The following is a 26,945-nucleotide window of genomic DNA, read 5'->3' as shown; positions in this document are numbered from 1 at the left end:
GCTATTCAGCAGTCTTGTTTATCAGTCTTATGGCCTGGGGGTAGAAGCTGTTCGGGGTCCTGTTGGTTCCAGACTTGGTGAACTGGTACTGCTTGCTGTGCGGTAGCAAAGAAAACAGTCTATGACTTGGGTGGCTGGAGTCTTTGATCATTTTTTGTGCCTTCCTCTGACACTGCCTGTTATAGAGGTCCTGCATGGCAGACTGCTCGGCCCCAGTGATCTACTGGGCCATACGCACTACCCTCTGTTGCACTTTGCAGTTGGTTGCCTCGCATTTGCCATACCAAGCAATGATGATGCAGCCAGTCTAGATGATCTCAATGGTGCCACTGTAGATATTGTTGTGGATCTGAGGGCCCATGCCAAATGTTTTCAGCCTCTTGAGGGGGAAGAGGCGCTGACGTGCTCTCTTCACAATTGTGTGTGTGGATCATGTTAATTTCTTAGTGATGTGGACACCGAGGACCTTGAAGCTCTCGACACACTCCACTACACACTCCATGACACCTGTTTTCCCTTAGCTCTTGTCTCATTGATGTGGATGGGGGTGTGCTCGCCCCTCTGTTTTCTGTAGTCCACAATCAGTGTTCTCATATACCACAGTGTCATCATATACCAGTGTTCTCATATACCATAGTGTTCTCATATGCCACAGTGTTCTCATATACAACACAGTCATCATATACCAGTGTTCTCATATACCATAGTGTTCTCATATACCATAATGTTCTCATATACCACAGTGTTCTCATATACCATAGTGTTCTCATATACCACAGTGTTCTCATATACCACGGTGTTCTCATATACAACAAGGTCATCATATACCACTGTGTTCTCATATACCACAATGTTCTCACAAGGTTCTCATATACCATTTTGTTCTCATATATACCACCATATTCTCACAGTGTTATCATATACCAATGTTATCATATACCACAGTGTCATCATATAAGAGTGTTCTCATATACAACAGTGTCATCATATACCACTGTGTTCTCATATGCCACAGTGTTCTCATATACCACAGTGTTCTCATATGCCACTGTGTTCTCATATACCACAGTGTTCTCATATATACCACCATATTCTCACAGTGTTCTCATATACCACAGTGTTCTCATATGCCACTGTGTTCTCATATACCATTGTGTTCTCATATATACCACCATATTCTCACAGTGTTATCATATACCAATGTTATCATATACCACAGTGTCATCATATAACAGTGTTACATTACATTTTACATTTAAGTCATTTAGCAGACGCTCTTATCCAGAGCGACTTACAAATTGGTGAATTCACCTTCTGACATCAGTGGAACAGCCACTTTACAATAGTGCATCTAAATCATTTAAGGGGGGGGGTGAGAAGGATTACTTTATCCTATCCTAGGTATTCCTTGAAGAGGTGGGGTTTCAGGTGTCTCCGGAAGGTGGTGATTGACTCCGCTGTCCTGGCGTCGTGAGGGAGTTTGTTCCACAATTGGGGGGCCAGAGCAGCGAACAGTTTTGACTGGGCTGAGTGGGAACTGTACTTCCTCAGTGGTAGGGAGGCGAGCAGGCCAGAGGTGGATGAACGCAGTGCCCTTGTTTGGGTGTAGGGCCTGATCAGAGCCTGGAGGTACTGCGGTGCCGTTCCCCTCACAGCTCCGTAGGCAAGCACCATGGTCTTGTAGCGGATGCGAGCTTCAACTGGAAGCCAGTGGAGAGAGCGGAGGAGCGGGGTGACGTGAGAGAACTTGGGAAGGTTGAACACCAGACGGGCTGCGGCGTTCTGGATGAGTTGTAAGGGTTTAATGGCACAGGCAGGGAGCCCAGCCAACAGCGAGTTGCAGTAATCCAGACGGGAGATGACAAGTGCCTGGATTAGGACCTGCGCCGCTTCCTGTGTGAGGCAGGGTCGTACTCTGCGGATGTTGTAGAGCATGAACCTACAGGAACGGGCCACCGCCTTGATGTTAGTTGAGAACGACAGGGTGTTGTCCAGGATCACGCCAAGGTTCTTAGCGCTCTGGGAGGAGGACACAATGGAGTTGTCAACCGTGATGGCGAGATCATGGAACGGGCAGTCCTTCCCCGGGAGGAAGAGCAGCTCCGTCTTGCCGAGGTTCAGCTTGAGGTGGTGATCCGTCATCCACACTGATATGTCTGCCAGACATGCAGAGATGCGATTCGCCACCTGGTCATCAGAAGGGGGAAAGGAGAAGATTAATTGTGTGTTGTCTGCATAGCAATGATAGGAGAGACCATGTGAGGTTAAGACAGAGCCAAGTGACTTGGTGTATAGCGAGAATAGGAGAGGGCCTAGAACAGAGCCCTGGGGGACACCAGTGGTGAGAGCGCGTGGCGAGGAGACAGATTCTCGCCACGCCACCTGGTAGGAGCGACCTGTCAGGTAGGACGCAATCCAAGCGTGGGCCGCACCGGAGATGCCCAACTCGGAGAGGGTGGAGAGGAGGATCTGATGGTTCACAGTGTCGAAGGCAGCCGATAGGTCTAGAAGGATGAGAGCAGAGGAGAGAGAGTTAGCTTTAGCAGTGCGGAGCGCCTCCGTGATACAGAGAAGAGCAGTCTCAGTTGAATGACTAGTCTTGAAACCTGACTGATTTGGATCAAGAAGGTCATTCTGAGAGAGATAGCGGGAGAGCTGGCCAAGGACGGCACGTTCAAGAGTTTTGGAGAGAAAAGAAAGAAGGGATACTGGTCTGTAGTTGTTGACATCGGAGGGATCGAGTGTAGGTTTTTTCAGAAGGGGTGCAACTCTCGCTCTCTTGAAGACGGAAGGGACGTAGCCAGCGGTCAGGGATGAGTTGATGAGCGAGGTGAGGTAAGGGAGAAGGTCTCCGGAAATGGTCTGGAGAAGAGAGGAGGGGATAGGGTCAAGCGGGCAGGTTGTTGGGCGGCCGGCCGTCACAAGAAGCGAGATTTCATCTGGAGAGAGAGGGGAGAAAGAGGCACAGGGTAGGGCAGTGTGAGCAGAACCAGCGGTGTCGTTTGACTTAGCAAACGAGGATCGGATGTCGTCGACCTTCTTTTCAAAATGGTTGACGAAGTCATCTGCAGAGAGGGAGGAGGGGGGGGGGGGGGGAGGAGGATTCAGGAGGGAGGAGAAGGTGGCAAAGAGCTTCCTAGGGTTAGAGGCAGATGCTTGGAATTTAGAGTGGAAGAAAGTGGCTTTAGCAGCAGAGACAGAGGAGGAAAATGTAGAGAGGAGGGAGTGAAAGGATGCCAGGTCCGCAGGGAGGCGAGTTCTCCCCCATTTCCGCTCGGCTGCCCGGAGCACTGTTCTGTGAGCTCGCAATGAGTCGTCGAGCCATGGAGCGGGAGGGGAGGACCGAGCCGGCCTGGAGGATAGGGGACATAGAGAGTCAAAGGATGCAGAAAGGGAAGAGAGGAGGGTTGAGGAGGCAGAATCAGGAGATAGGTTGGAGAAGGTATGAGCAGAGGGAAGAGATGATAGGATGGAAGAGGAGAGAGTAGCGGGGGAGAGAGAGCGAAGGTTGGGACGGCGCGATACCATCCGAGTAGGGGCAGTGTGGGAAGTGTTGGATGAGAGCGAGAGGGAAAAGGATACAAGGTAGTGGTCGGAGACTTGGAGGGGAGTTGCAATGAGGTTAGTGGAAGAACAGCATCTAGTAAAGATGAGGTCGAGCGTATTGCCTGCCTTGTGAGTAGGGGGAAGGTGAGAGGGTGAGGTCAAAAGAGGAGAGGAGTGGAAAGAAGGAGGCAGAGAGGAATGAGTCAAAGGTAGACGTGGGGAGGTTAAAGTCGCCCAGGACTGTGAGAGGTGAGCCGTCCTCAGGAAAGGAGCTTATCAAGGCATCAAGCTCATTGATAAACTCTCCGAGGGAACCTGGAGGGCGATAAATGATAAGGATGTTAAGCTTGAAAGGGCTGGTAACTGTGACAGCATGGAATTCAAAGGAGGCGATAGACAGATGGGTAAGGGGAGAAAGAGAGATGAGGATCCCGGTGCCACCACCCCGCTGACCAGAAGCTCTCGGGGTGTGCGAGAACACGTGGGCGGACGAAGAGAGAGCAGTAGGAGTAGCAGTGTTGTCTGTGGTGATTCATTTTTCCGTCAGTGCCAAGAAGTCGAGGGACTGGAGGGAGGCATAGGCTGAGATGAACTCTGCCTTGTTGGCCGCAGAACAGCAGTTCCAGAGGCTACCGGAGACCTGGAACTCCACGTGGGTCGTGCGCGCTGGGACCACCAGATTAGGGTGGCCGCGGCCACGCGGTGTGGAGCGTTTGTATGGTCTGTGCAGAGAGGAGAGAACAGGGATAGATAGACACATAGTTGACAGGCTACAGAAGAGGCTACGCTAATGCAAAGGAGATTGGAATGACAAGTGGACTACACTTATCGAATGTTCAGAAAGTTAAGCTTACGTAGCAAGAATCTTATTGACTAAAATGATTGAAATGATACAGTACTGCTGGAGTAGGCTAGCTGGCAGTGGCTACGTTGTTGACTTTGTAGGCTAGCTGGCAGTGGCTGCGTTGTTGACACTACACTAATCAAGTCGTTCCGTCGAGTGTAATAGTTTCTACAGTGCTGCTATTCGGGGGCTAGCTGGCTAGCTAGCAGTGTTGATTACGTAACGTTACGTTAAAAGAACGACAATAGCTGGCTAGCTAACCTAGAAAATAGCTCCAGACTACACAATTGTCTTAGATACAAAGACGGCTATGTAGCTAGCTGTGTTCTCATATACAACAGTGTCATCATATACCACTGTGTTCTCATATACCACTGTGTTCTCATATGCCACAGTGTTCTCATATATACCACCATTTTCTCACAGTATTCTCATATACCATAGTGTTCTCATATATACCACCATATTCTCACAGTGTTCTCATATACCACAGTGTTCTCACAGTGTTCTCATATACCACAGTGTTCTCATATACCACCATATACCACAGTGTTCTCATATACCACCATATTCTCACAGTGTTCTCATATACCACCATATTCTCACAGTGTTCTCATATACCACAGTGTTCTCATATACCACTGTGTTCTCATATACCACCATATTCTCACAGTGTTTGTCACGTAGAGTAGGCCAGAAGGCTAAACTGGATAACCTAACCTCTATCAAAATAAAAAGATGGCGGAACCGCAAAAGTTCTTCTGTGCAAAGGTGTTTATTTACAAGTGATTCCGGAACAAAAAAACAACAGTACTGCCATCAACGTCTACCTTATGGTACAGCTTAAAAACAATGCTGCCCCATCCACAGCTCAATCCAAACTGCCTTTCTAGAGACTGAAAGAGAGGCTCCTTTTGTAGGGCTAGCCCCTCCCCTCAGAACAATTAACCCTAATTAATTAATCAATTAACAATAGAAACCTACATTTTCCATTAACTAAAAACATACTAAAGGATATACATTGCAACACAGTTTTAAACAATATCACAACATAACATTTACAACATTACATCACTACTGACAATATCTTTCAATATGCCCATATGCATTAATGAGCCATTTGGGACAGGCACTATAAAGCCAACCCAATTCCCTTAGCTCGGGTCCTTTTCCATCATACCCGGAAGCTACAGAGATGGAGAGAGAGGAACAGAACAAACAAACAATGCGCTCATCCACAACATTGATAAGTATAATAATTATTGTATCTCTCAAATATGAACATTGACAAGTGTGAAATGCATGCACCAAGACAGAAGTTAATTTGTGTGTCGACCCACATTGTTAACTTATCTTATAATGGCGCAGGGAGGATTGATGAATATGTGTGTGCGTTAAAGAACCAAATGCTGCCCGCGGCCAGTGACGGACTTCTACGTCACAGTGTTCTCATATATACCACCATATTCTCAGTGTTCTCATATACCACAGTGTTCTCATATACCACTGTGTTCTCATATACCACAGTGTTCTCATATACCACAGTGTCCTCACAGTGTCCTCTTAAACCATATTGCCATCATATACCACAGTGTCCTCACAGTGTCCTCTTAAACCATATTGCCATCATATACCACAGTGTCCTCATATGACACATTCTCTAAGACAAAATGGAGACGCATTATTTGATTTAGCAGGCAGCAAAAAACATATTGTGTCTTTCAGTACAATATCTACATTGTAGATAGCCACCCTCACATTGTTATAACCTGATTAATGCAAGTAAATTCATTCAGAATCTCCTGTAGCTAATTGTCTTTGCAGTAGGTTTGTATGAGTCATCGTTGATAAAGACCAGAGTTTAGGGCCTCTTTAATGAGTGTTTAGGAACATCACTCGTCAACATCGTCATGTCCCTGTAGATATGTCGAGCGCTGAACTAAAGATTTGGAAGCATCTTTATTGGTCTTAATGTATCTGAAAATGACCCCCAGGCTCCTGCCAACTCACTCAGTTTTGCTTAATGTGCAAGTATTGGTTTCTTGAGTCAATATGCGTAATCACTCTTTTCCTATTAGTCATTTAGTAAATGTTTTGCTTGACTGTTTCTCTGAGTCGATATTCACTGTGCTAAAGAACTGAGCAAGTGAGTCGGTCCCTAATACTCTTGTTGGAAATAGGGTTGGAATTCAGTCTGATTGGGTTAGCTTTAGCTCAATGGCAGCTAAAAGGAAGATAGTCGATTTGGTCATGGGGATTTTCTAATCCTTACGTTCTGTACTATGTGATTTACTGGTTGATCCTGCACTAGATTTGGGGGTGGTATAGCTGGGGGTGGTACTTTCCAGGGTACTTTGCCTTGTACACCAAATGCATCTGGTAAAAGTCACACTGGCCATGGTTCCTATGAGCATCTCTGCATAAAAAGTGTTTCCACATTTTGTCTTATCATGTGATTTTGCTTGAGTGACACTTTATGACGGTTCTAGTCCTGCAGCATAACACTTGAGTATTTCTGACAGGGGGCTTTACTGTAAATGGGGGTTTTGGTGCCCTTTGGCGATCAGACATCAAATCCCATTTAGCTCGCAACATATGCAGAAATGTGTGACGTCACGTAGCGAGATAGCTCATGTGTCACATCCTAATGGGGTCTGCTACTCTCTAGTCGCATATAACACCTGTTTTCCCTTAGCTCTTGACATTGTGAATGTACCCTTTAGCACCCCGAGGCGAACAGCTTAACCGCTAGTACCATAATCCTTGTTCCCTTATGCATATCACTGTGCAATGTGTTGCGTTCAAGAGCACATCATTCCCAGTGGTTGAAAGGGAGATCAAGTGTGGGAGTCATTTCGCTACAGCCCAGAATGATGCATCCCAGCCGTTACACTGAAATCAGTAGCTGTGAGAGACCAACGATTGAAATGCCATTACCCATAGGCTCAGAGGTAACGTTGTCCCTTCACAGCAGACTGGGGGAAACCATTGACAGTTTTGTATTAAGTCTTAATTACAGATCCAGTTTCATACCCTGGAAATGTTTGTTTTTGTTGATCATCATCAAGTTTAAATAGTATGCAACGGTGTGAGAAAATATAATTAAACGGTGTGAGGAAATATAATGAGACAAACCAATTATCCCAAAATAAATCCTCTCTGCTTCTTTCTGTTTGTTTCCATCTCTCTCTCTCACTACCCCTTTCTCTCTTTCTCCATCCCTCCTCTCTGATCTCACTGTCTCTCTTTCCATCCCTTTTCCCTCTCCCTCACTCCTCCCCATCCCTCTCTCTGCCTCCCCTTCACACTGTTGCTACGTGTCCTGATCACTCCCAGGTAGCCAGGTTACGATGCCCAACGTTACAGCAGGGTGTCTTCTGGTCACAGGTTAGTGTCGGCATCATTCCGAGGGAATGCTGTAAAATGTTCCATCCACCTCGCCGATTCTGTGTCATGGATCTCAATGTTTAATTACCAGCCAGAATGCTGACTGGGACTTTCATTACACGAGGGCATGGTGAGGTCACGGTGCAGATTTTCACACGCTCAGGTTCCTTCGCCAATGCTCAACCAGGTTTTATTAGAGACGGTTAAAATGTGGATTTATTTATTCTGCTGGATAAATAATTTAGTCTAGAAAACCAAGATACTATTCCCAGCTGAATGCTGTGTTTCTGTATATTGACTCTTGCACAGCTTTCTCTCTCTCTCTCTCTCTCTCTCTCTCTCTCTCTCTCTCTCTCTCTCTCTCTCTCTCTCTGTCTCTGTCTCTCTTTTCTGTCTGTCTCTCTCTCTCTCTCTCTCTCTCTCTGTCTCTCTCTCTCTCTCTCTGTCTCTCTCTCTGTCTCTCTGACTCTCTGTCTCTGTCTGTCTCTTTGTCTCTGTCTCTCTCTTCTCTCTGTCTCTCTCTCTTCTCTCTGTCTCTTTCTCTGTCTCTCTCCCTCTCTCTCTCTCTCTCTCTCTCAATTCAATTTCAATTAGGTGTTTGTCCCATTTTGTGAAATCTTGGTTGGTGAGCAGACCCCAGACCTCACAACCATAAAGGGCAATGGGCTCTATGATTGATTCAAGTATTTTGAGCCAGATCCTAATTGGTATGTTGAATTTGATATTATTTTTGATGGCATAGAAGGCCCTTCTTGCCTTGTCTCTCAGATCGTTCACAGCTTTGTGGAGGTTACCTGTGGCGCTGATGTTTAGGTCAAGGTATGTATAGTTTTTTGTGTGCTCTAGGGCAATGGTGTCTAGATGGAATTTGTATTTGTGGTCCTGGCGACTGGACCTTTTTTGGAATACCATTATTTTGGTCTTACTGAGATTTACTGTCAGGGCCCAGGTCTGGCAGAATCTGTGCAGAATATCTAGGTGCTGCTGTAGGCCCTCCTTGGTTGGTGACAGAAGCACCAGATCATCAGCAAACAGTAGACATTTGACTTCAGATTCTAGTAGGGTGAGGCCAGGTGCTGCAGACTTTTCTAGTGCCCTCGCCAATTTGTTGATATATATGTTGAAGAGGGTGGGGCTTAAGCTGCATCCCTGTCTCACCCCACGGCCCTGTGGGAAGAAATTTGAGTGTTTTTTTGCCAATTTTAACCGCACACTTGTTTGAGTACATGGATTTTATAATGTCGTATGTTTTACCCCCAACACCACTTTCCATCAATCTGTATAGCAGACCCTCATGCCAAATTGAGTCAAAGGCTTTTTTGAAATCAACAAAGCATGAGAAGACTTTGCCTTTGTTTTGTTTGGTTGTCAATTAGGGTGTGCAGGGTGAATACATGGTCTGTTGTACTGTAATTTGGTAAAATTGAGGAAATGTACGAGTCTGCTGTTAATGATAATGCAGGGGATTTTCCCAAGGTTACTGTTGACGCATATCCCACGGTAGTTATTGGGGTCAAATTTGTCTCCACTTTTGTGGATTGGGGTGATCAGTCCTTGGTTCCAATTATTGGGGAAGATGCCAGAGCTAAGGATGATGTTAGAGTTTTGGTATAGCTAATTGGAATTTTTTGTCTGTATATTTGATCATTTCATTGAGGATACCATCAACACCACATGCCTTTTTGGGTTGGAGGGTTTTTATTTTGTCCTGTAGCTCATTCAATGTAATTGGAGAATCCAGTGGGTTCTGGTAGTCTTTAATAGTTGATTCTAAGATTTGTATTTGATCATGTATGTGTTTTTGCTCTTTATTCTTTGTTATAGAGCCAAATAGATTGGAGAAGTGGTTTACTCATACATTTCCATTTTGGATAGATAATTCTTCGTTAGAGTCATTGAGCTGATTTCTGACGTGCTGTTTCTTCTTTCCCGTAGTGTATTTCTGTATTGTTTTAGTGATTCACCATAGTGAAGGCGTAGACTCAGGTGTTCCGGGTCTCTATGCTTTTGGTTGGACAGGTTTCTTAATTTCTTTCTTATATTTTTGCATTCTTCATCAAACCATTTGTCATTGAAGCTGAGAGGTCAAATATACTGTTAATCTTTTCTACTGCCAAGTTTACACCTTCACTATTACAGTGGAACGTTTTACCCAGGAAATTGTCTAAAAGGGATTGAATTTGTTGTTGCCTAATTGTTTTTTGGTAGGTTTCCAAGCTGCATTCCTTCCATCTATAGCATTTCTTAATGTTACTCAGTTCCTTTGGCTTTGATGCCTCATGATTGAGTACTGCTCTGTTGAAGTAGACTGTGATTTTGCTGTGGTCTGATAGGGTTGTCAGTGGGCTGACTGTGAACACTCTGAGAGACTCTGGGTTGAGGTCAGTGATAAAGTAGTCTACAGTACTACTGCCAAGATATGAGCTATAGGTGCACCTACCATAGGAGTCCCCTCAAAGCCTACCATTGACTATGTACATACCCAGCGTGCGACAGAGCTGCAGGAGTTGTGACCTGTTTTTGTTGGTTATGTTGTCATAGTTGTGCCTAGGGAGGCATATGGGGGAGGGAATGCTGTCACCTGCAGGCAGGTGTTTGTCCCCCTGTGTGCTGAGGGTGTCAGGTTCTTGTCCGGTTCTGGCATTTAGGTCGCCACAGACTAGTACATGTCCCTGGGCCTGGAAATGATTGATTTCCCCCTCCAGGATGGAGAAGCTGTCTTCATTAAAGTATGGCGATTCTAGTGGGGGGATATACTGTAGGTAGCACACAGGAGGACATTTGTATCTGTTAAGATAATTTCCTTTTGAATTTCTAGCCAAATGTAAAATGTTCCTGTTTTGATTAATTTAAGTCCCTGTGTCCCTTCCCTGTTTTACACCTGGTAGTTTGATGGATGGGACCACCAGCTCTCTGTAACCTAGAGGGCAACCAGTGGGTCCGTCCTCAGGCCAGTAAGTGTGAGCAGAGCCTGCTGAGCATCTGGTACATGCCATTGGCTTGGGCTAGTGTAAGAGTGGGGTTGGGCCTGTTTGCCCGCTCACTGCCTGGGCGTATTTGTGACTTCCATGTCAAGGCCCTCTTTGCAGGAGTGGGGGGCATGGGGTGGGCAGGAGGGGCATAGGTCTGATCTGAGGGGGCCTAAATGGGGTGTGGGCATGGTTGACGTGGGGGGTGTTGATTGGTTGGTGTGGGGGTGTGGATGTGGCTGGGTGTGCTGTGGTCTGGATGTAAGTCCTCTTGGCATGGGTCCTCTATGTGTAGGTCCAGGGGGGAGGGGGGGGTCCCGCAGGTCTGGGAGAGTGTCTCGATGGTCTGGGCGGGGTGTCTATTGATCTGTTGCTCCTGTGTGAAGTGTTGGGGATACGTTTGAGAGCGATGTCCTTTAGAGTCCTGGCAAAGGTGGGCACTGCTGCTTTGTTTTGGTGGACCTTGTCATAGAGGCTGTTCAAGTCCAGGTTGGAGTGGTGGGCCAGGAAAATATTTGGTTTTGATGCACAGTCACGGGAAATACTTGCGTTTACCCACTGTATTGTGGCAGGGTGGAAGTCTTTTCATGGTAGCAGGGTGGAGATAACCACTTGTGCGTTGGGGAAAGTAGAAGAAGCTTTTTCAATCACTCCCTTCAGTGCTGTGGCCACCCTTTTCTGCTTTGCTCTCAGGTCGTTTGTGCCTGTGTGTATTATTACGTGGCTAGCTGAACCTACTTTGTCCTCAGACAGAAGGTCTAGGGTGCGCTGGGTGTTTCGACACCAGAGTTTAGACACACTGTTTTTGGGAAAAATTATTTTTTTCTTGTATAGAAGGGCTATCAGGGTGGCTGACAGGGGGGGGTGCTCAGAGGGAGTGAGAGCCGCTGGGCTTGGGGTTCTTTATTTGTCTGTTCTGCTGTGATGCCGATGCTATGGTTAGGGTCTGGTGTGGACTGTTCTGCTGTGGCGTCGAGACTTTTTTCGGGTGCTGAGGTGGGCTGTTCTGCTGGCTTCCATGCGGGGGTGGCCACCTCTCTAGTGGGTTGTTCTCTGTCACACGCCATCCCCCTCAACCTCTCCCCCAGCAGTCTGATCCTCTCCTCTAGTGCTCTGTTCTTCTCCTGCTCCTGCTCTTTCTCCTGTTGAAGTTGTCTCACCACTGTCCAGAGTGCAGATATGTCTCTCTCCACCTCCAGCTCTCCGGGTCTGGTTAAGAGAGTGTTGATGTGCTGGACTGTTGTCTGGGTCTGTGCTGACTGGAGTGTAATCACCTGCTGTTCCAGCTCCACCTGCCTTACCTCCAGCTGGGTAAATGTATCCTTCATTTCAATGAACGGGTAGTACTCTGTGCTGGGAGGTTGACTTTCTGCTGGGGGTGGCTTGTCTGTGAGGTTATATAACAAAGAGGCCTGGTCTAACCCGCTCGGGGTGGGGGTATCTTTCTCAAGGGAGAGCTTCTCCTGCTGGGCTATTTTTTTGACAGCTGAAACTATTTGTGGTTGCCCTGTAATCATTATTGTTCCAGACTTATAGAGATTTATATTAGCTGACTCAGAGTCCTCATTGTCAAGTATCCTGAGTTTCCACCCCTTGTTAACACCCCCCTCTTAACAAAGGGGTAGTGTGCTAATATAGCACTGTGCCATGCCATCTCTCTCTCTCTCTCTCTCTCTCTCTGCCTTTCTCTCTCTCTCCCTCTCTCTATGCCTTTCTCTCTCTCTGCCTTTCTCTCTCTCTCTCTTTGCCTTTCTCTCTCTGCCTTTCTCTCTCTCGGTCTCTCTCTCTTCCTTCTCTCTCTCTCTCTCTCTCTCTGCCTTTCTCTCTCTCTCCCTCTCTCTCTGCCTTTCTCTCTCTGCCTTTCTCTCTCTCTGTCTCTCTCTTCCTTCTCTCTCTCTCTCTCTCTCTCTGTCTCTCTCTCTGCCTTTCTCTCCCTCTGTCTCTCTCTTCCTTATCTCTCTCTCTCTCTCTATGTGAATTGTTTTCTGAGTATGTGTGAGCCCTTTCATATTCACTTCTTCAGTTTGTATTGTTTTTGTTATCTTGACTTACGATCAGTGGTACTTCTAATCAGACAATGATAATTGTGGTAAAGCCAACATAAATGTTATAGATGTATGATATTGACATTCACTGTCATGTTATATTCAGCCTGTGCCAGAGATTGAATATATACGGCATGTTACACTAAGTGAATTAGCTCCCATCCCAGTGCACTATAATGCAGCATTATGACCTCAGATGTCCCCATGGGTAATGGCTGAGGCATTACAGACAGAGAGAGCATATTGCACTCAGAGACACTTCTAACCTTATTAAAGCTAGAAAAACATATCTAACCCACATAAGTGGCTGTTTATTGTATCCAGATAGGAACTAATGGAAAGCTACCAGGCCCATCCCTGCTTCAGAGCTATGCTTCAGCCTTTTTTCTGGACCAGAATGTGTCCAGTTTTATGGTCCATGATGGTGGCCATTTTGCAAATGATCTGTTTTTACTGTTAGCACGCTAACATCCAATATGGGAGATGATAAACATAAGAGGTTCAGCTCCAAATTGAGCTCCCCAGTACACTGTACATGACCGCCTGTGCGCTTACATGCGTGAGCGTGTTTCCCCTGTGTGTGTACATGTGTGTGTGTGTCTCTGAACTGAAAAGTGAGGAAAGCTTTTTTAATTTACTCTGTCAGAGTAATTGTGTGGTTGGTTTCAAGGAAGTAATTAAATTGCAGTGGATTGGCAGCACTAATTTAAAAGTGATCTCCTGACCTGTTTCACCAGACGCGCTACTTTGTCTTGGACCTGCTGTTTTCGACTCAGTCTCTCTCTCTCTCTCTCTCTCTCTCTCTCTCTCTCTCTCTCTCTCTCTCTCTCTCTCTCTCTCTCTCTCTCTCTCTCTCTCTCTCCCCCTGTCTCTCTCTCTCTCTCTCTCTCTCTCTCTCTCTCTCTCTCTCTCTCTCTCTCTCTCTCTCTCTCCCCCTGTCTCTCTGTCTCTGTCTCTGTCTCTCTCTCTCTCTCTCTCTCTCTCTCCCCCTGTCTCCCTCTCTCTCTCTCTCTCGCTCGCTCTCTCTCTCTCTCTCTCCCCTGTCTCTCTGTCTCTGTCTCTGTCTCTCTCTGTCTCTCTCTCTCTCTCTCTCTCTCTCTCTCTCTCTCTCCCTGTCTCTCTGTATCTCTCTCTCTCTCTCTCTCCCCTCTCTCTCTCTCTCTCTCTCTCTCTCTCTCTCTCCCCCTGTCTCTCTGTCTCTGTCTCTGTCTCTCTCTCTCTCTCTTTCTCTCTCTCTCTCCCTGTCTCTCTGTCTCTCTCTCTCTCTCTCCTCTCTCTCTCCCCCTGTCTCTCTCTCTCTCTCTCTCTCCCCCTCTCTCTCTCTCTCTCTCCCCCTGTCTCTCTGTCTCTCTCTCTCTCTCTCTCTCTGAACATCTGAATTCTCAGCTATGAAAAGCCAACTGACATTTACTCCTGAGGTGTTATACTGTTGCACCCTCTATAACCACTGTGGTTATTATCTGACTCTGCTGGTCATCTATGAACGTTTAAATGTCTTCAAGAACAATCTGCCCTAAATGGCTGACTGTTATAATCTCCACCGGCACAGCCAGAAGAGGACTGGCCCCTCGGAGCCTGGTTCCTCTATAGGTTTCTTCTTAAGTTCCTGCCTTTCTAGGGAGTTTTACCTAGCCACTGTATTTGTATTTATTAAGGATCTTTTCATTAGTTCCTGCCAAGGCAGTAGCTACTCTTCCTGGGGTTTATTATGGATCCCGATCAGTTCCTGCCAAGGCAGCAGCTACTCATCCTGGAATCCAGCCAAATTAAGGCAGTTATACAATTTTAAAACATTACAATACATTCATTACAGATTTCAGAACATATTAATTTTTTTCCCACCTTTATTTAACCAGGCAGGCTAGTTGAGAACAGGTAACACGCTCACAACTGCGACCTGGCCAAGATAAAGCAAAGCAGTTCAACACATACAACAACACAGAGTTACACATGGAATAAACAAACATACAGTCAATAATACAGTAGAAAAAGTCTAAATACAGTGTGTGCCAACATACACATGTTTCAAGTGTGTATGTTGCTTTACTCAAAGCCAGTAGACGGCTGCCCTGGGGAATACCTGTTCTATCTGGATTCTGTTGGAGAAGCTTCCATTAAAGAACACCCTCTGTGTTCTGTTAGACAGGTCATTGTTGATAAAAAAAAACATTTACCCCTGCTTCCACGCTTACTTTATGGAATTCAAAATTACAATGCTTGCCTTTCATAATTTGGTTAGATATATTTGGGTGTGTAGTGTCAGCTTTTGTTGCTGGCATGTCATGCCTAAGTTTGCTCATCTTACCAAAGAAAAAATATTAAGTAGTTGGCAATATCAGTGAGTTTTGTGATGAATGAGCCATGTGATTCAGTGAATGATGGAGCAGAGTTTGCCTTTTGCCCATTATTTTAACTAGGCAAGTCAGTTAAGAACAAGTTAACTGCCTTGTTCAGGAACAGAATGACAGATTTTCACCTTGGGGATTTGATCTAGCAACCTTTCAGTTACTGGCCCAACGCTCTAACCACTTGGCTACCCGCTGCCCCAAAAGGTGTGCCAAAGCTTTTTACTATTATTCTTTGTGTAATTTCTATTTGTTTCATAGTCTAGTTTCTTCTTCTTTTTATTCCGCTTAGTCACATGATTTCTCAATTTGCAGTACGTTTGCCAATCGGTTGTACACCCAGACCTATTTGCCATCTCTTTTGCCTCATCCCTCTCAACCATAACATTTTTCAATCCATTGGGATTTAACAATATTTACAGTCATTTTCCTAATGGGTGCATGCTTATTAGTAACTGGGATAAGCAATTTCATAAATGTGTCAAGTGCAGCATCTGGTTGCTCGTCATTACAAACCAGTACACATCATTATACAGCTTCCCACCAGAATGGGCTTTAGGTGAGGCAGATGAACCAGTAGCCCATATTACTTCAACAGTATTTAACATGAGATCTTCTCTAAGCTTTACAGGAATGTGGTTCTGAATATAAAAAGCCACACCTGAATATAAACAGCCACGCCTGAATATAAAAAGCCACACCTGAATATAAACAGCCACGCCTGAATATAAACAGCCACACCTGAATATAAACAGCCACACCTGAATGTAAACAGCCACGCCTGAATATAAAAAGCCAGACCTGAATATAAAAAGCCACGCCTGAATATAAAAAGCCACACCTGAATATAAACAGCCACACCTGAATATAAACAGCCACACCTGAATATAAACAGCCACACCTGAATATAAACAGCCACACCTGAATATAAAAAGCCACACCTGAATATAAACAGCCACACCTGAATATAAACAGCCACACCTGAATATAAAAAGCCACACCTGAATATAAACAGCCACACCTGAATATAAACAGCCACACCTGAATATAAACAGCCACACCTGAATATAAACAGCCACGCCTGAATATAAACAGCCACGCCTGAATATAAACAGCCACGCCTGAATATAAAAAGCACACCTGAATATAAACAGCCACACCTGAATATAAACAGCCACACCTGAATATAAAAGCCACACCTGAATATAAAAAGCCAACCTGAATATAAACAGCCACACCTTTCTGAATAAATAAACAGCCACACCTGAATATAAACAGCCACGCCTGAATATAAACAGCCACACCTGAATATAAAAAGCCACACCTGAATATCATTATAAACAGCCACACCAAACCTGAATATAAACAGCCACACCTGAATATAAACAGCCAGACCTGAATATAAAAAGCCACGCCTGAATATAAAAAGCCACACCTGAATATAAACAGCCAGACCTGAATATAAACAGCCACACCTGAATATAAACAGCCACACCTGAATATAAACAGCCACACCTGAATATAAACAGCCACACCTGAATATAAACAGCCACGCCTGAATGTAAACAGCCACGCCTGAATGTAAACAGCCACACCTGAATATAAACAGCCAGACCTGAATATAAAAAGCCACGCCTGAATATAAAAAGCCACACCTGAATGTAAACAGCCACACCTGAATATAAACAGCCACACCTGAATATAAAAAGCCACGCCTGAATGTAAACAGCCCCACCTGAATATAAACAGCCACACCTGAATATAAACAGCCAGACCTGAATACAGAATATAAAAAGCCACACCTGAATATAAACAGCCACACCTGAATATAAACAGCCAGACCTGAATATAAAAAGCCACGCCTGAATATAAAAAGCCACACCTGAATATAAACAGCCAGACCTGAATATAAACAGCCACACCTGAATATAAACAGCCAGACCTGAATATAAACAGCCACACCTGAATATAAAAAGCCACACCTGAATATAAACAGCCAGACCTGAATATAAACAGCCACACCTGAATATAAAAAGCCACACCTGAATATAAACAGCCACACCTGAATATAAACAGCCAGACCTGAATATAAACTGAATATAAAAAGCCACACCTGAATATAAACAGCCACACCTGAATATAAACAGCCACACCTGAATATAAAAAGCCACGCCTGAATATAAAAAGCCACACCTGAATATAAACAGCCACACCTGAATATAAACAGCCACACCTGAATGTAAACAGCCACACCTGAATATAAACAGCCACACCTGAATATAAACAGCCACACCTGAATATAAACAGCCACACCTGAATGTAAACAGCCACGCCTGAATATAAACAGCCACACCTGAATATAAACAGCCACACCTGAATATAAACAGCCACGCCTGAATATAAACAGCCACACCTGAATATGCCACACCTGAATGTAAACAGCCAGACCTGAATATAAACAGCCACACCTGAATATAAACAGCCACACCTGAATATAAACAGCCACACCTGAATATAAACAGCCACACCTGAATATAAACAGCCACACCTGAATATAAACAGCCACACCTGAATATAAAAAGCCACACCTGAATATAAACAGCCACACCTGAATATAAACAGCCACACCTGAATGTAAACAGCCACACCTGAATATAAACAGCCACACCTGAATATAAAAAGCCACACCTGAATGTAAACAGCCACGCCTGAATATAAACAGCCACACCTGAATATAAACAGCCACACCTGAATATAAACAGCCACACCTGAATATAAACAGCCACACCTGAATATAAACAGCCACACCTGAATATAAACAGCCACACCTGAATATAAACAGCCACACCTGAATATAAACAGCCACACCTGAATATAAACAGCCACACCTGAATATAAACAGCCACACCTGAATATAAACAGCCACACCTGAATATAAACAGCCACACCTGAATATAAACAGCCACACCTGAATATAAACAGCCACACCTGAATATAAACAGCCACACCTGAATATAAACAGCCACACCTGAATATAAACAGCCACACCTGAATATAAACAGCCACACCTGAATATAAACAGCCACACCTGAATATAAACAGCCACACCTGAATATAAACAGCCACACCTCCACCTTTTTTGAATTGCTGTATTTTCTGTAGCTCTTTTTACCATGTATTGCTACCACTGTATCATCAAATGTATTATCGAAGTGAGTTTCAGAGATTGTCAGAATATGAATGTCATCTGTTACTAGCAAATTATTGATTTCGTGAACCTTGTTTCTTAAACTACATATGTTAACATGGGCTATTTTTAACACTTTTGAGGCATTCAGGGCAGTAAGAGGGACATAAATTAGGTTACTTACATTGTGTCTTCCAATGCTCCTGGTATAATGTACATTTGCTGAAGCGTTATGACAACTCAGCAACACAATGACAGAGATTAAAGGAGCTAGACTTGGGTCATTGATAAGTCATTGTCTCAACGCAGCCTTATAATGCTGTGAAAGGATCCAGGTTCTTCTACATATTGATTTGATCTTTGACAATAGGCCTTTTCTCATGCAGCGCCTTGCAAAATTATTCATCCCCCTTGGTGTTTTTCTTATTTTGTTGCATTACAACCTGTAATTTAAATCGATTTTTATTTGGATTTCATGTCACGGACATACACAAAATAGTCCAAATTGGTGAAGTGATATTTAAAAAAATGACTTGTTTCAAAAAATGCAAAAAAAATAAATAAATAATTAAGTGGCGCGTGCGTATGTATTCACCCCCTTTGCTATGAAGCACCTAAATAAGATCTGGAAGCAACCAATTACTGTTGATGGAATTCCTTTAAAAGTCACATAATTAGTTACATAAAGTGCATTCTAAGTGTCACATGATCTGTCACATGCTTTCAGTATATATACACCTGTTCTGAAAGGTCTGTCACGGCCGTCGAATGAATAGGACCAAAGTGTTGTGAGCGTACATATTCCTTTTATTTAGGATGACGCCGACAAAAACAATAAACCATACAAAACAACCGTGATGCTTAAGGGCTATGTGCCACAAACAAAGTTAACTTCCCACACTGAAAGAAGGGAAAGGGCTACCTAAGTATGCTTCCCAATCATAGACAACGATAGACAGCTGTCCCTAATTGAGAACCATACCCGGCCAAATCATAGAAATACAAAATCATAGAAAACAAAAACATAGAATGCCCACCCCAAATCACACCCTGACCATACCAAATAGAGACATAAAAAGGTTCTCTAAGGTCAGGGCGTGACAAGGTCCCAGAGTTTGCAACACCACTAAGCAAGGGGCACCACCAAGCAAGTGGCACCATTAAGACCAAGGAGCTCTCCAAACAGGTCAGGGACAAAGTTGTGGAGAAGTACAAATCGGGTTATAAAAAAATATCAGAAACTTTTAACATCCCACAGAGCCCCATTAAATTAATTATTAAGAAATGGAAAGAATATGGCACCACAACAAACCTGCCAAGAGAGGGCTGCCCACCAAACTTCACAGATCAGTCAAGAGAGGGCATTAATCAGAGAGGCAACAAAAATACCAAAGATAACCCTGAAGGAGCTGCAAAGTTCCACAGTGGAGACTGGAGTATCTGTCCGTAGGACCACTTTAAGCTGTACACTCCACAGAGCTGGGATTTACGGAAGAGTGGCCAGAAAAAAAGCCATTGTTTAAAGAAAAAAATAAGCAAACACCTTTGGTGTTCGCCAAAAGGCATTTACGAGACTCCCGAAACATATGGAAGTAGCTTCTCTGGTCAGATGAGACAAAAAATGCGTTTTGGCCGGAAAACGCTATGTCTGGCGCAAACCCAACACCTCTCATCACCCGGAGAACCTCATCCCCAGAGTGAAGCATGGTGGGGGCAGCATCATGCTATGGGGTTGTTTTTCATTGGCAAGGACTGGGAAACTGGTCAGAATTAAAGGAATGACGGATGGCGCTAAATACAGAGAAATTCTTGAGAGTGACCTGTTTCTGTCTTCCAGAGATTTGAGACTGGGACGGGGGTTCACCTTCCAGCATTACAATGACCCAAGCATACTGCTAAAACAACACTTGGGTGGTTTAAGGGGAAACATTTAAAGGTCCTGGAATTGCCTAGTCAAAGCCCAGACCTCAATCCAATTGAGAATCTGTGGTATGACTTAAAGATTGCTATACACCAGTGGAACCCATCCAACTTGAAGGTGCTGGAGCAGTTTTGCCTTGAAGAATGGGCAAAAATCCCAGTGGCAAGATGTGCCAAGCTTATAGACACATACCCCAAGAGACTTGCAGCTGTCATTTCTGCAAAAGGTGGCTCTACAAAGTATTGACTTTGGGGGCGGTGGATAGTTATGCACGCTGAAGTTCTGTTTTTTGGTCTTATTTCTTGTTTGTTTCACAATTAAAAAAAAGATTTTGCATCTTCAAAGTGGTAGGCATGTTCTGTAAATCAAATGATATAACCCCCCCCAAAATCAATTTTAATTACAGGTTGTAAGGCAACAAAATAGGAAAAATGCCAAGGGGGGTGAATACTTTCGCAAGCCACTATAAATGACCAACAGGCTCGATTCAGTCTTGGTTAGCAAAATTTGAAATTGTGTTTTTTTACATTGGATAAAAGTAGAGACTCAGAGCTATAAAATGGTATATCATAAACTACAGTTGAGGAACAATGGGAAAGTAGTTGAAAGTTGCTAAACTTGTAATCTCACTTTTGAGAAAATGGGCTTTGAATGTTTTGGTTCACCCATTGGAGAGATCATCTTTGTCTACACCCATTCAGCATCGTTCACACCCTCTTAAGCTATAGCCCCGCCCATCTCTTTAAGGGTTGATCCGTTGAGCCCCGCCCGTAAACCCAGAGCGTTGTCAGATCGTCCATACGTCAATTCAGAGCTTTTCACTTTCAGAGTGCACACCGGATGCTCTGGCTGAGGAGTAGGGTTGATCTGAGCTTGACTGAACAGCAGTCAAGCACCCAAGCTAACTGGCAAACATTGGCTAGCTTTCTAGCTACTGCCCGACACAAAATGGTTGAACAGCTCACTCTGACCATTTTACTCGTCCCAGCAGAGCTGGTTAGGCTCTTTTATGTTATCCAGAGCTTTGGTGACTGCAACTGTGCTCCTGCAACAATTTAATTACGGATACGAGAGTGCTCTGAAATCGGACTACATAGCCAGAGCGAATTTACCAGTTATGTCTATCAACAGTTGTCGCATTGACATCATGAACATTCTATTGAAATGGTTACTTGCATAGTGGAGGCTTTTGTTAAGACATGTAGCTAGCTAGCTAGCTAAATAATGAACCCTTATCCCAACCCATGACGTTACTACCCTGCATGAATCTACAGGTAGATAACTAACCAAGTTCAATGTTAGCTAGCTAACATTAGGCTATAACTAGCAAAGCAAATGGCTCTGAGATACTAATAATATTACTACACAGGTCATACACGTAACGTTAGCTAGCGTGCCAACCAGCTAATGTTAGCTAGCTAGCTAACAGTACACTTTAACTTGAAATTAAAACGACTTTTCTTATCCGTATACATGGATGAACACTTCTCTCTATCTATCACGGAGGCCATGGTTGCCCTTAGATTGAAGATGTAATCCGGAGACAGGTGTTACCTTAATCTCCTTAGCTATCATACTCTAATTCCACTGATTTCAAAACTCAGTCTCTCAGCATGTCCAGCCAACTCATTAGCTCAGCCAATCATGGCTACAAGGTTTCTGTCTTTTTCTGTGGCTTAAACAACTAGGCAGATAATTTAATAATTTTATTTGTATTTACAAATGGCATACACATTTGTTATTAAGGCACATGTTCCAGAAGGCATTTCTGCCCATAAATGTATTTTGATTTAAAAAAAGTTTACATTCAAATGGCTTTCCTGTGAAATAGTGACGCGCGACATATGCCAAGTTTCCTGAAACGAGTCACATTTGCAAACTAAAATGAAAAATTTATACTACGTGAGCTTCGCCTGTGGGCAATTTAGGTTGTACTTTAGTCTGTTTAGATGTGTGCATTGATCAAGGGCTTTTGTACCTGTGAGGCAAACAACAGCAACAACACCGGGACCCAAAATGTGATAAATGAGTTTGTTTCACAGGGATACTGGTTGGGACAGCAATATCATATGCCTCAGGATGTTAGAGAGAGAAATAGAACAGTCTATGCATATTAGCTTCATAGTTATTGATAGTACTGCTTTGCTTTTCTTTTCATGGCCATATAAACCTCCTAGAGTTAGGAACTGTGCAAGAGAAAATCGACTAACAAATTCTCTCTCTTTCCCTCTCTCTCTCTCTCTCTCTCTCCTTTTCTCTCTCTCTCTCTCTCCCTTTATCTCTCTCTCTCTTTCTCACCCCCCTCTCTCTCTCTCTCTCTCACTCTCTCTTTCTTACCACCCCCCCTACTCCTCCTCTTTCTTCTCCACAGTGAACAAGCACAAGCCGTGGATCGAGACGTCGTACCATGGGGTGATCACAGAGAACATGGACACCGTTCTGCTGGACCCTCCCTTGGTGGCCCTGGATAAGGATGCCCCTGTCCCCTACGCAGGTAGAGAGACCACTTTCCTGTTTCCCCATCCTAAACATCCTTCAAAGAACCCAATGCTATGGGCTCATGGTGCTTCACTGACATGCTGCACAGTACTAGCTGTTGATTTGAGGCTGTGGTTTGCAGTGTACAGTATTTACCTGGCATGTGTAGGTTGTGTAATCTTAAATATGTGGTTCCTTTGACCAACTTACATTAATACATAACATGTTATGATAGTCCTGCTTCATGTAAGGGGACTCGTTGAGTGCAGAGCACTGGCTTTTGCTTGAAAGTAAATCACAGCGTCACACAGGTAGGTGACAGTGACAGGCGACTTGTAATTAGACAGGGATTTTTGGCTCACAAAGAGGCTTTGCGGCAGGTACCGCTTTAAACCTCATTAAATGAAAATAACTCAAATTAATCTCCACTCTGAGAGCTGTGGAAAACTGATGTTTGGTGCCATTTTTCTACCCCTTTAGTTTATTTTTAAACCATTGCAATGGTTTGAATAATACAGTATGAGCAAGACCATACGTAAGTGGTTTTCATGTTGAAATCCAAGATGTCAACGCAGTAGGTTGGGTATATCTGTTTTCGTCTTATCCCGTGTTTTATCCCTTGTAAATAGCCAGTCTTTTTCATATATATCTTAATCTCACATTCTATCTACGAACTAAATATACTTTCCTGCATCCCGCCTCACCCAATGTGGTACGGATCTCCTATTATTTTCCTCATAACTGGAACTTCCATCAGGAGCGAGCCAGCTAATTAGCTACTAGTCTTTGTTAGCCACAGCTAGCGGTCCTCGCCTTTTTTCCCAGCATCAGCCAGCCTTAGCTCAGACAACACCTGCCAGCCTTGCACAGTGCAATATCAACCCAGAGCATATCGAACTGTTTCTCTCTACCTATATCCCCGGATTCCTGCTGCTCTGGATCATTACATCGGATCAGCGCAGCTAGCTAGCTGCAAACGAGTGGCTATTGTTAACTAACGCCTCTGTCCCGAAGCAAGCTCCAGCTAGCCTTGAGCTAGCCTCGAGCTAGGCCCATATACCAGCTAATTCCAGGGCTACAATACCTCCGTTGTCAATTGGCCTGGAACCTTTATTGTCGATACGGAGCCCCGGCGATCCATCATGACTGGACTGCCGACGTGATCGCCCGATGTGGTCTCAATAGGCTATTCTGTTACGATACTGCCACAGAACCATCTACTAGGCCCGGCCCGCTAGCTTTTCTGAACGTTGTGTCCTCTGCTTGACCTCATTAGTGACTACCATTCAGCACCCTGACTTACCTATTGCTGCTCTTTTGACCCTATGATCAATTGGCTACACAGCTGATGCCCCTGGACTGTTTCAATAACATGGTACCTCATTTTGTTTACCTGTCGGCCCCAGCCTTGAATGTACCTAACTGACCCGCTCTGCCCATTCATCGCCATTTACCCGTTTGTTGTCTTAGCTCTTCTGATACACCTGTGATTGCTTTATGACTCTCTCTAATGTCAGTATGCCTTGTCTACTGATGTCATGATAGTGTTTATTGTTTTATTTCACTGTAGAGCCCTCAGTCCCGCTCAAAATGACTGAGATAGCTCTTTCGTCCCACCTCACACACATGTTGAGACCTCACCTATGTTAATTGATGCCTCCAGAGACGAAACCTCTCTCATCATCATGCAACGCATAGGTTTACCTCACATCCTACCATACCCTTGCCTGTACATTATGCCTTGAATCTATTCTACCATGCCCAGAAATCTGATCCTTTTATTCTCTGTCCCCATCACACTAGACGACCAGTTCTTATAGCCTTTAGCCGTACCCTTATCCTACTCGTCCTGTGTTCCTCTGGTATTGTAGAGATTAACCCAGGCCCTGTAGCCCCCAGTTCCACTCCTATTCCCCAGGCACTATCATTTGTTGACTTCTGTAATCGTAAAAGCCTTGGTTTCATTCAGGTTAACATCAGAAGCCTCCTCCCTAAGTTTGCTTTATTCACTGCTTTAGCACACTCCGCCAACCCTCATGTCCTAGCCGTGTCTGAATCCTAGCTTAGGGAGGCCACCAAAAATTCTGAAATTTCCATCCCCAACTACAACATTTCCCGCCAAGATAGAACTACCAAAGGGGGTGGAGTTGCAATCTACTGCGGAGACAGACTGCAGAGTTCTGTCATGCTATCCAGGTCTGTGCCCAAACAGTTTGATCTTCTACTTTTAAATACCCACCTTTCCAGAAATAAGTCTCTCACTGTTGCCGCATATTACAGATCCCCCTCAGGTACAAGGGCACCCTCATAGATATCATCCTGACCAACCTGCCCTCTAAATGCACCTCTGCTGTCTTCAACTAGGATCTCAGTGATCACTGCCTCATTGCCTGCATCCATAAAGGGTCGCGGTCAAATAACCACCCCTCATCACTGTCAAACGCTCCCTAAAACACTTCAGTGAGCAGGCCTTTCTCATCGACCTGGCCCGGGTATCCTGGAAGGTATCTCTGGAGGAGGATATTGCTTCACCATCTGAAACCCCACCTCTTTACCTAGGATAGGATAAGTAATCCTTCTCACCCCCCCCCTTAATGATTTAGATGCACTATTGAGTGGCTGTTCCACTGGATGTTAGAAGGTGAATTAAAAGTGCTCTGGATGCTTCACTTAAATGTAAATGTAAAATCTTAAATAAGCATGCACCATTCAAAAAACGTAGAACCAGGAACAGATACAGCCCTTGGTTCACTCCAGACCTGACTGCCCTTGACCAGCACAAAAACATACTGTGGCATACTGTATTAGCATCGAATAGCCCCCGCGAGATGCAACTTTTCAGGGAAGTTGGGAACCAATATACACAGGCAGTTAGGAAAGCATAGGCTAGATTTTTCAAGCAGAAATTTGCATCCTGTAGCACAGGGCAAGGAGATTGATGTTGTAACCTCATAAATATCTTGGAATTTTAATGGATGACGGCCTCTCTTTTAAATTGCGTATTCAACAACAAAAATTTAAGCTGAAATTGGGATTTTATTTTAGGAATAAGGCCTGTTTTTCTTTTGAAGCCAGGAGGAGGCTAGTATCAGCTACATTTATGCCTTTACTAGACTATGGGGATATTTTATATATGAATTCTTCCGCTTAGTGTTTGAGATCAATTTACCCCCTTTACCATGGCACTTTGAGATATATTTTAAACTGCAAAACCCTTATGCACCACTGCACTTTGTATACCAGGGTTGTCTGGCCTTCTGGTATAATTTTATTTACAAAGCCATTTTACAAAGCACCAGTCTTGGAACGCCTTACAAAATACTTTTAAACTGGAAGAACTTATCCTGATTAGTATTTTTAAATCACTGATGAATGATATTGAGACTTATTCCCTGACCTGTCAATGATTTTAATTAGCTGTTTTTGATTTTGTTATACTCTTGTGAATTCTATGGTTTTTACTAGATTACTTGTAGTTTTTCATGTTGCTTGTCTGTAATTTTTGTAATGACTTGGTGCTGCCTATCTTGGCCAGGAAGCTCATGAAAAAGAGATTTTAAATCTCAATGAGCACTTCCTGTTTAAATAAAGGTTAAATAAATAAAAAATAAAAAACTCCAAAAAGTTCTGGGACACTGTAAAGTCCATGGAAAAGAAAAGCACCTCCTCCCAGCTGCCCACTGCACTGAGACTAGGAAACACTGTTACCACCGATAAATCCATGATAATTGAGAATATCAATAAGCATTTTTCTACGGCTGGCCATGCATTCCACCTGGCTACCCCTACCCCGGTCAACAGCTCTGCACCCCCCACAGCAACTTGCCCAAGCCTCCCAAGCTTCTCCTTTACCTAAATCCAGATAGCTGATGTTCTGAAAGAGCTGAAAAATCTGGACCCGTACAAATCAGCTGGGCTAGACAAGCTGGACCCTCTCTTTCTAAAATTATGCACCGCAATTGTTGCAACCCCTATTACTAGCCTGTTCAACCTCTCTTTCGTATCGTCTGAGATCCCCAAAGATTGGAAACCTGCCGCGGTCATCCCCCTATTCAAAGGGGGACTCTAGACCCAAACTGTAACCTGGTCTATCCTAACCTGCCTTTCTAAGGTCTTCGAAAGCCAAGTTAACAAACAGATCATCGACCTTTTCGAATCCAACCATACCTTCTCCGCTATGCATTCTGGTTTCCGAGCTAGTCATGGGTGCACCTCAGTCACGC

The 26,945-nt window shown here is 44.2% G+C and overlaps 1 protein-coding gene across 1 annotated transcript in view; it reads left to right on the top strand.

The window, feature by feature from the left end:
* The window catches only part of LOC135558539 (calsyntenin-2-like), a 284,886-nt gene that overhangs the window by 109,366 nt on the left and 148,575 nt on the right, over positions 1–26,945 (top strand). The window contains exon 2 of the mRNA XM_064992412.1: positions 22,616–22,738. Within this exon, the coding sequence (XP_064848484.1) occupies positions 22,616–22,738 (123 nt within the window). The remainder of the gene's footprint in view (positions 1–22,615; positions 22,739–26,945) is intronic.

The sequence above is a fragment of the Oncorhynchus masou genome, chromosome 17 (genome assembly GCF_036934945.1).
Source record: "Oncorhynchus masou masou isolate Uvic2021 chromosome 17, UVic_Omas_1.1, whole genome shotgun sequence".
Taxonomy (NCBI): domain Eukaryota; kingdom Metazoa; phylum Chordata; class Actinopteri; order Salmoniformes; family Salmonidae; genus Oncorhynchus; species Oncorhynchus masou.
Note: the sequence above shows the minus strand (reverse complement) of the source record. Positions and strands in the feature narration are given on the sequence as shown.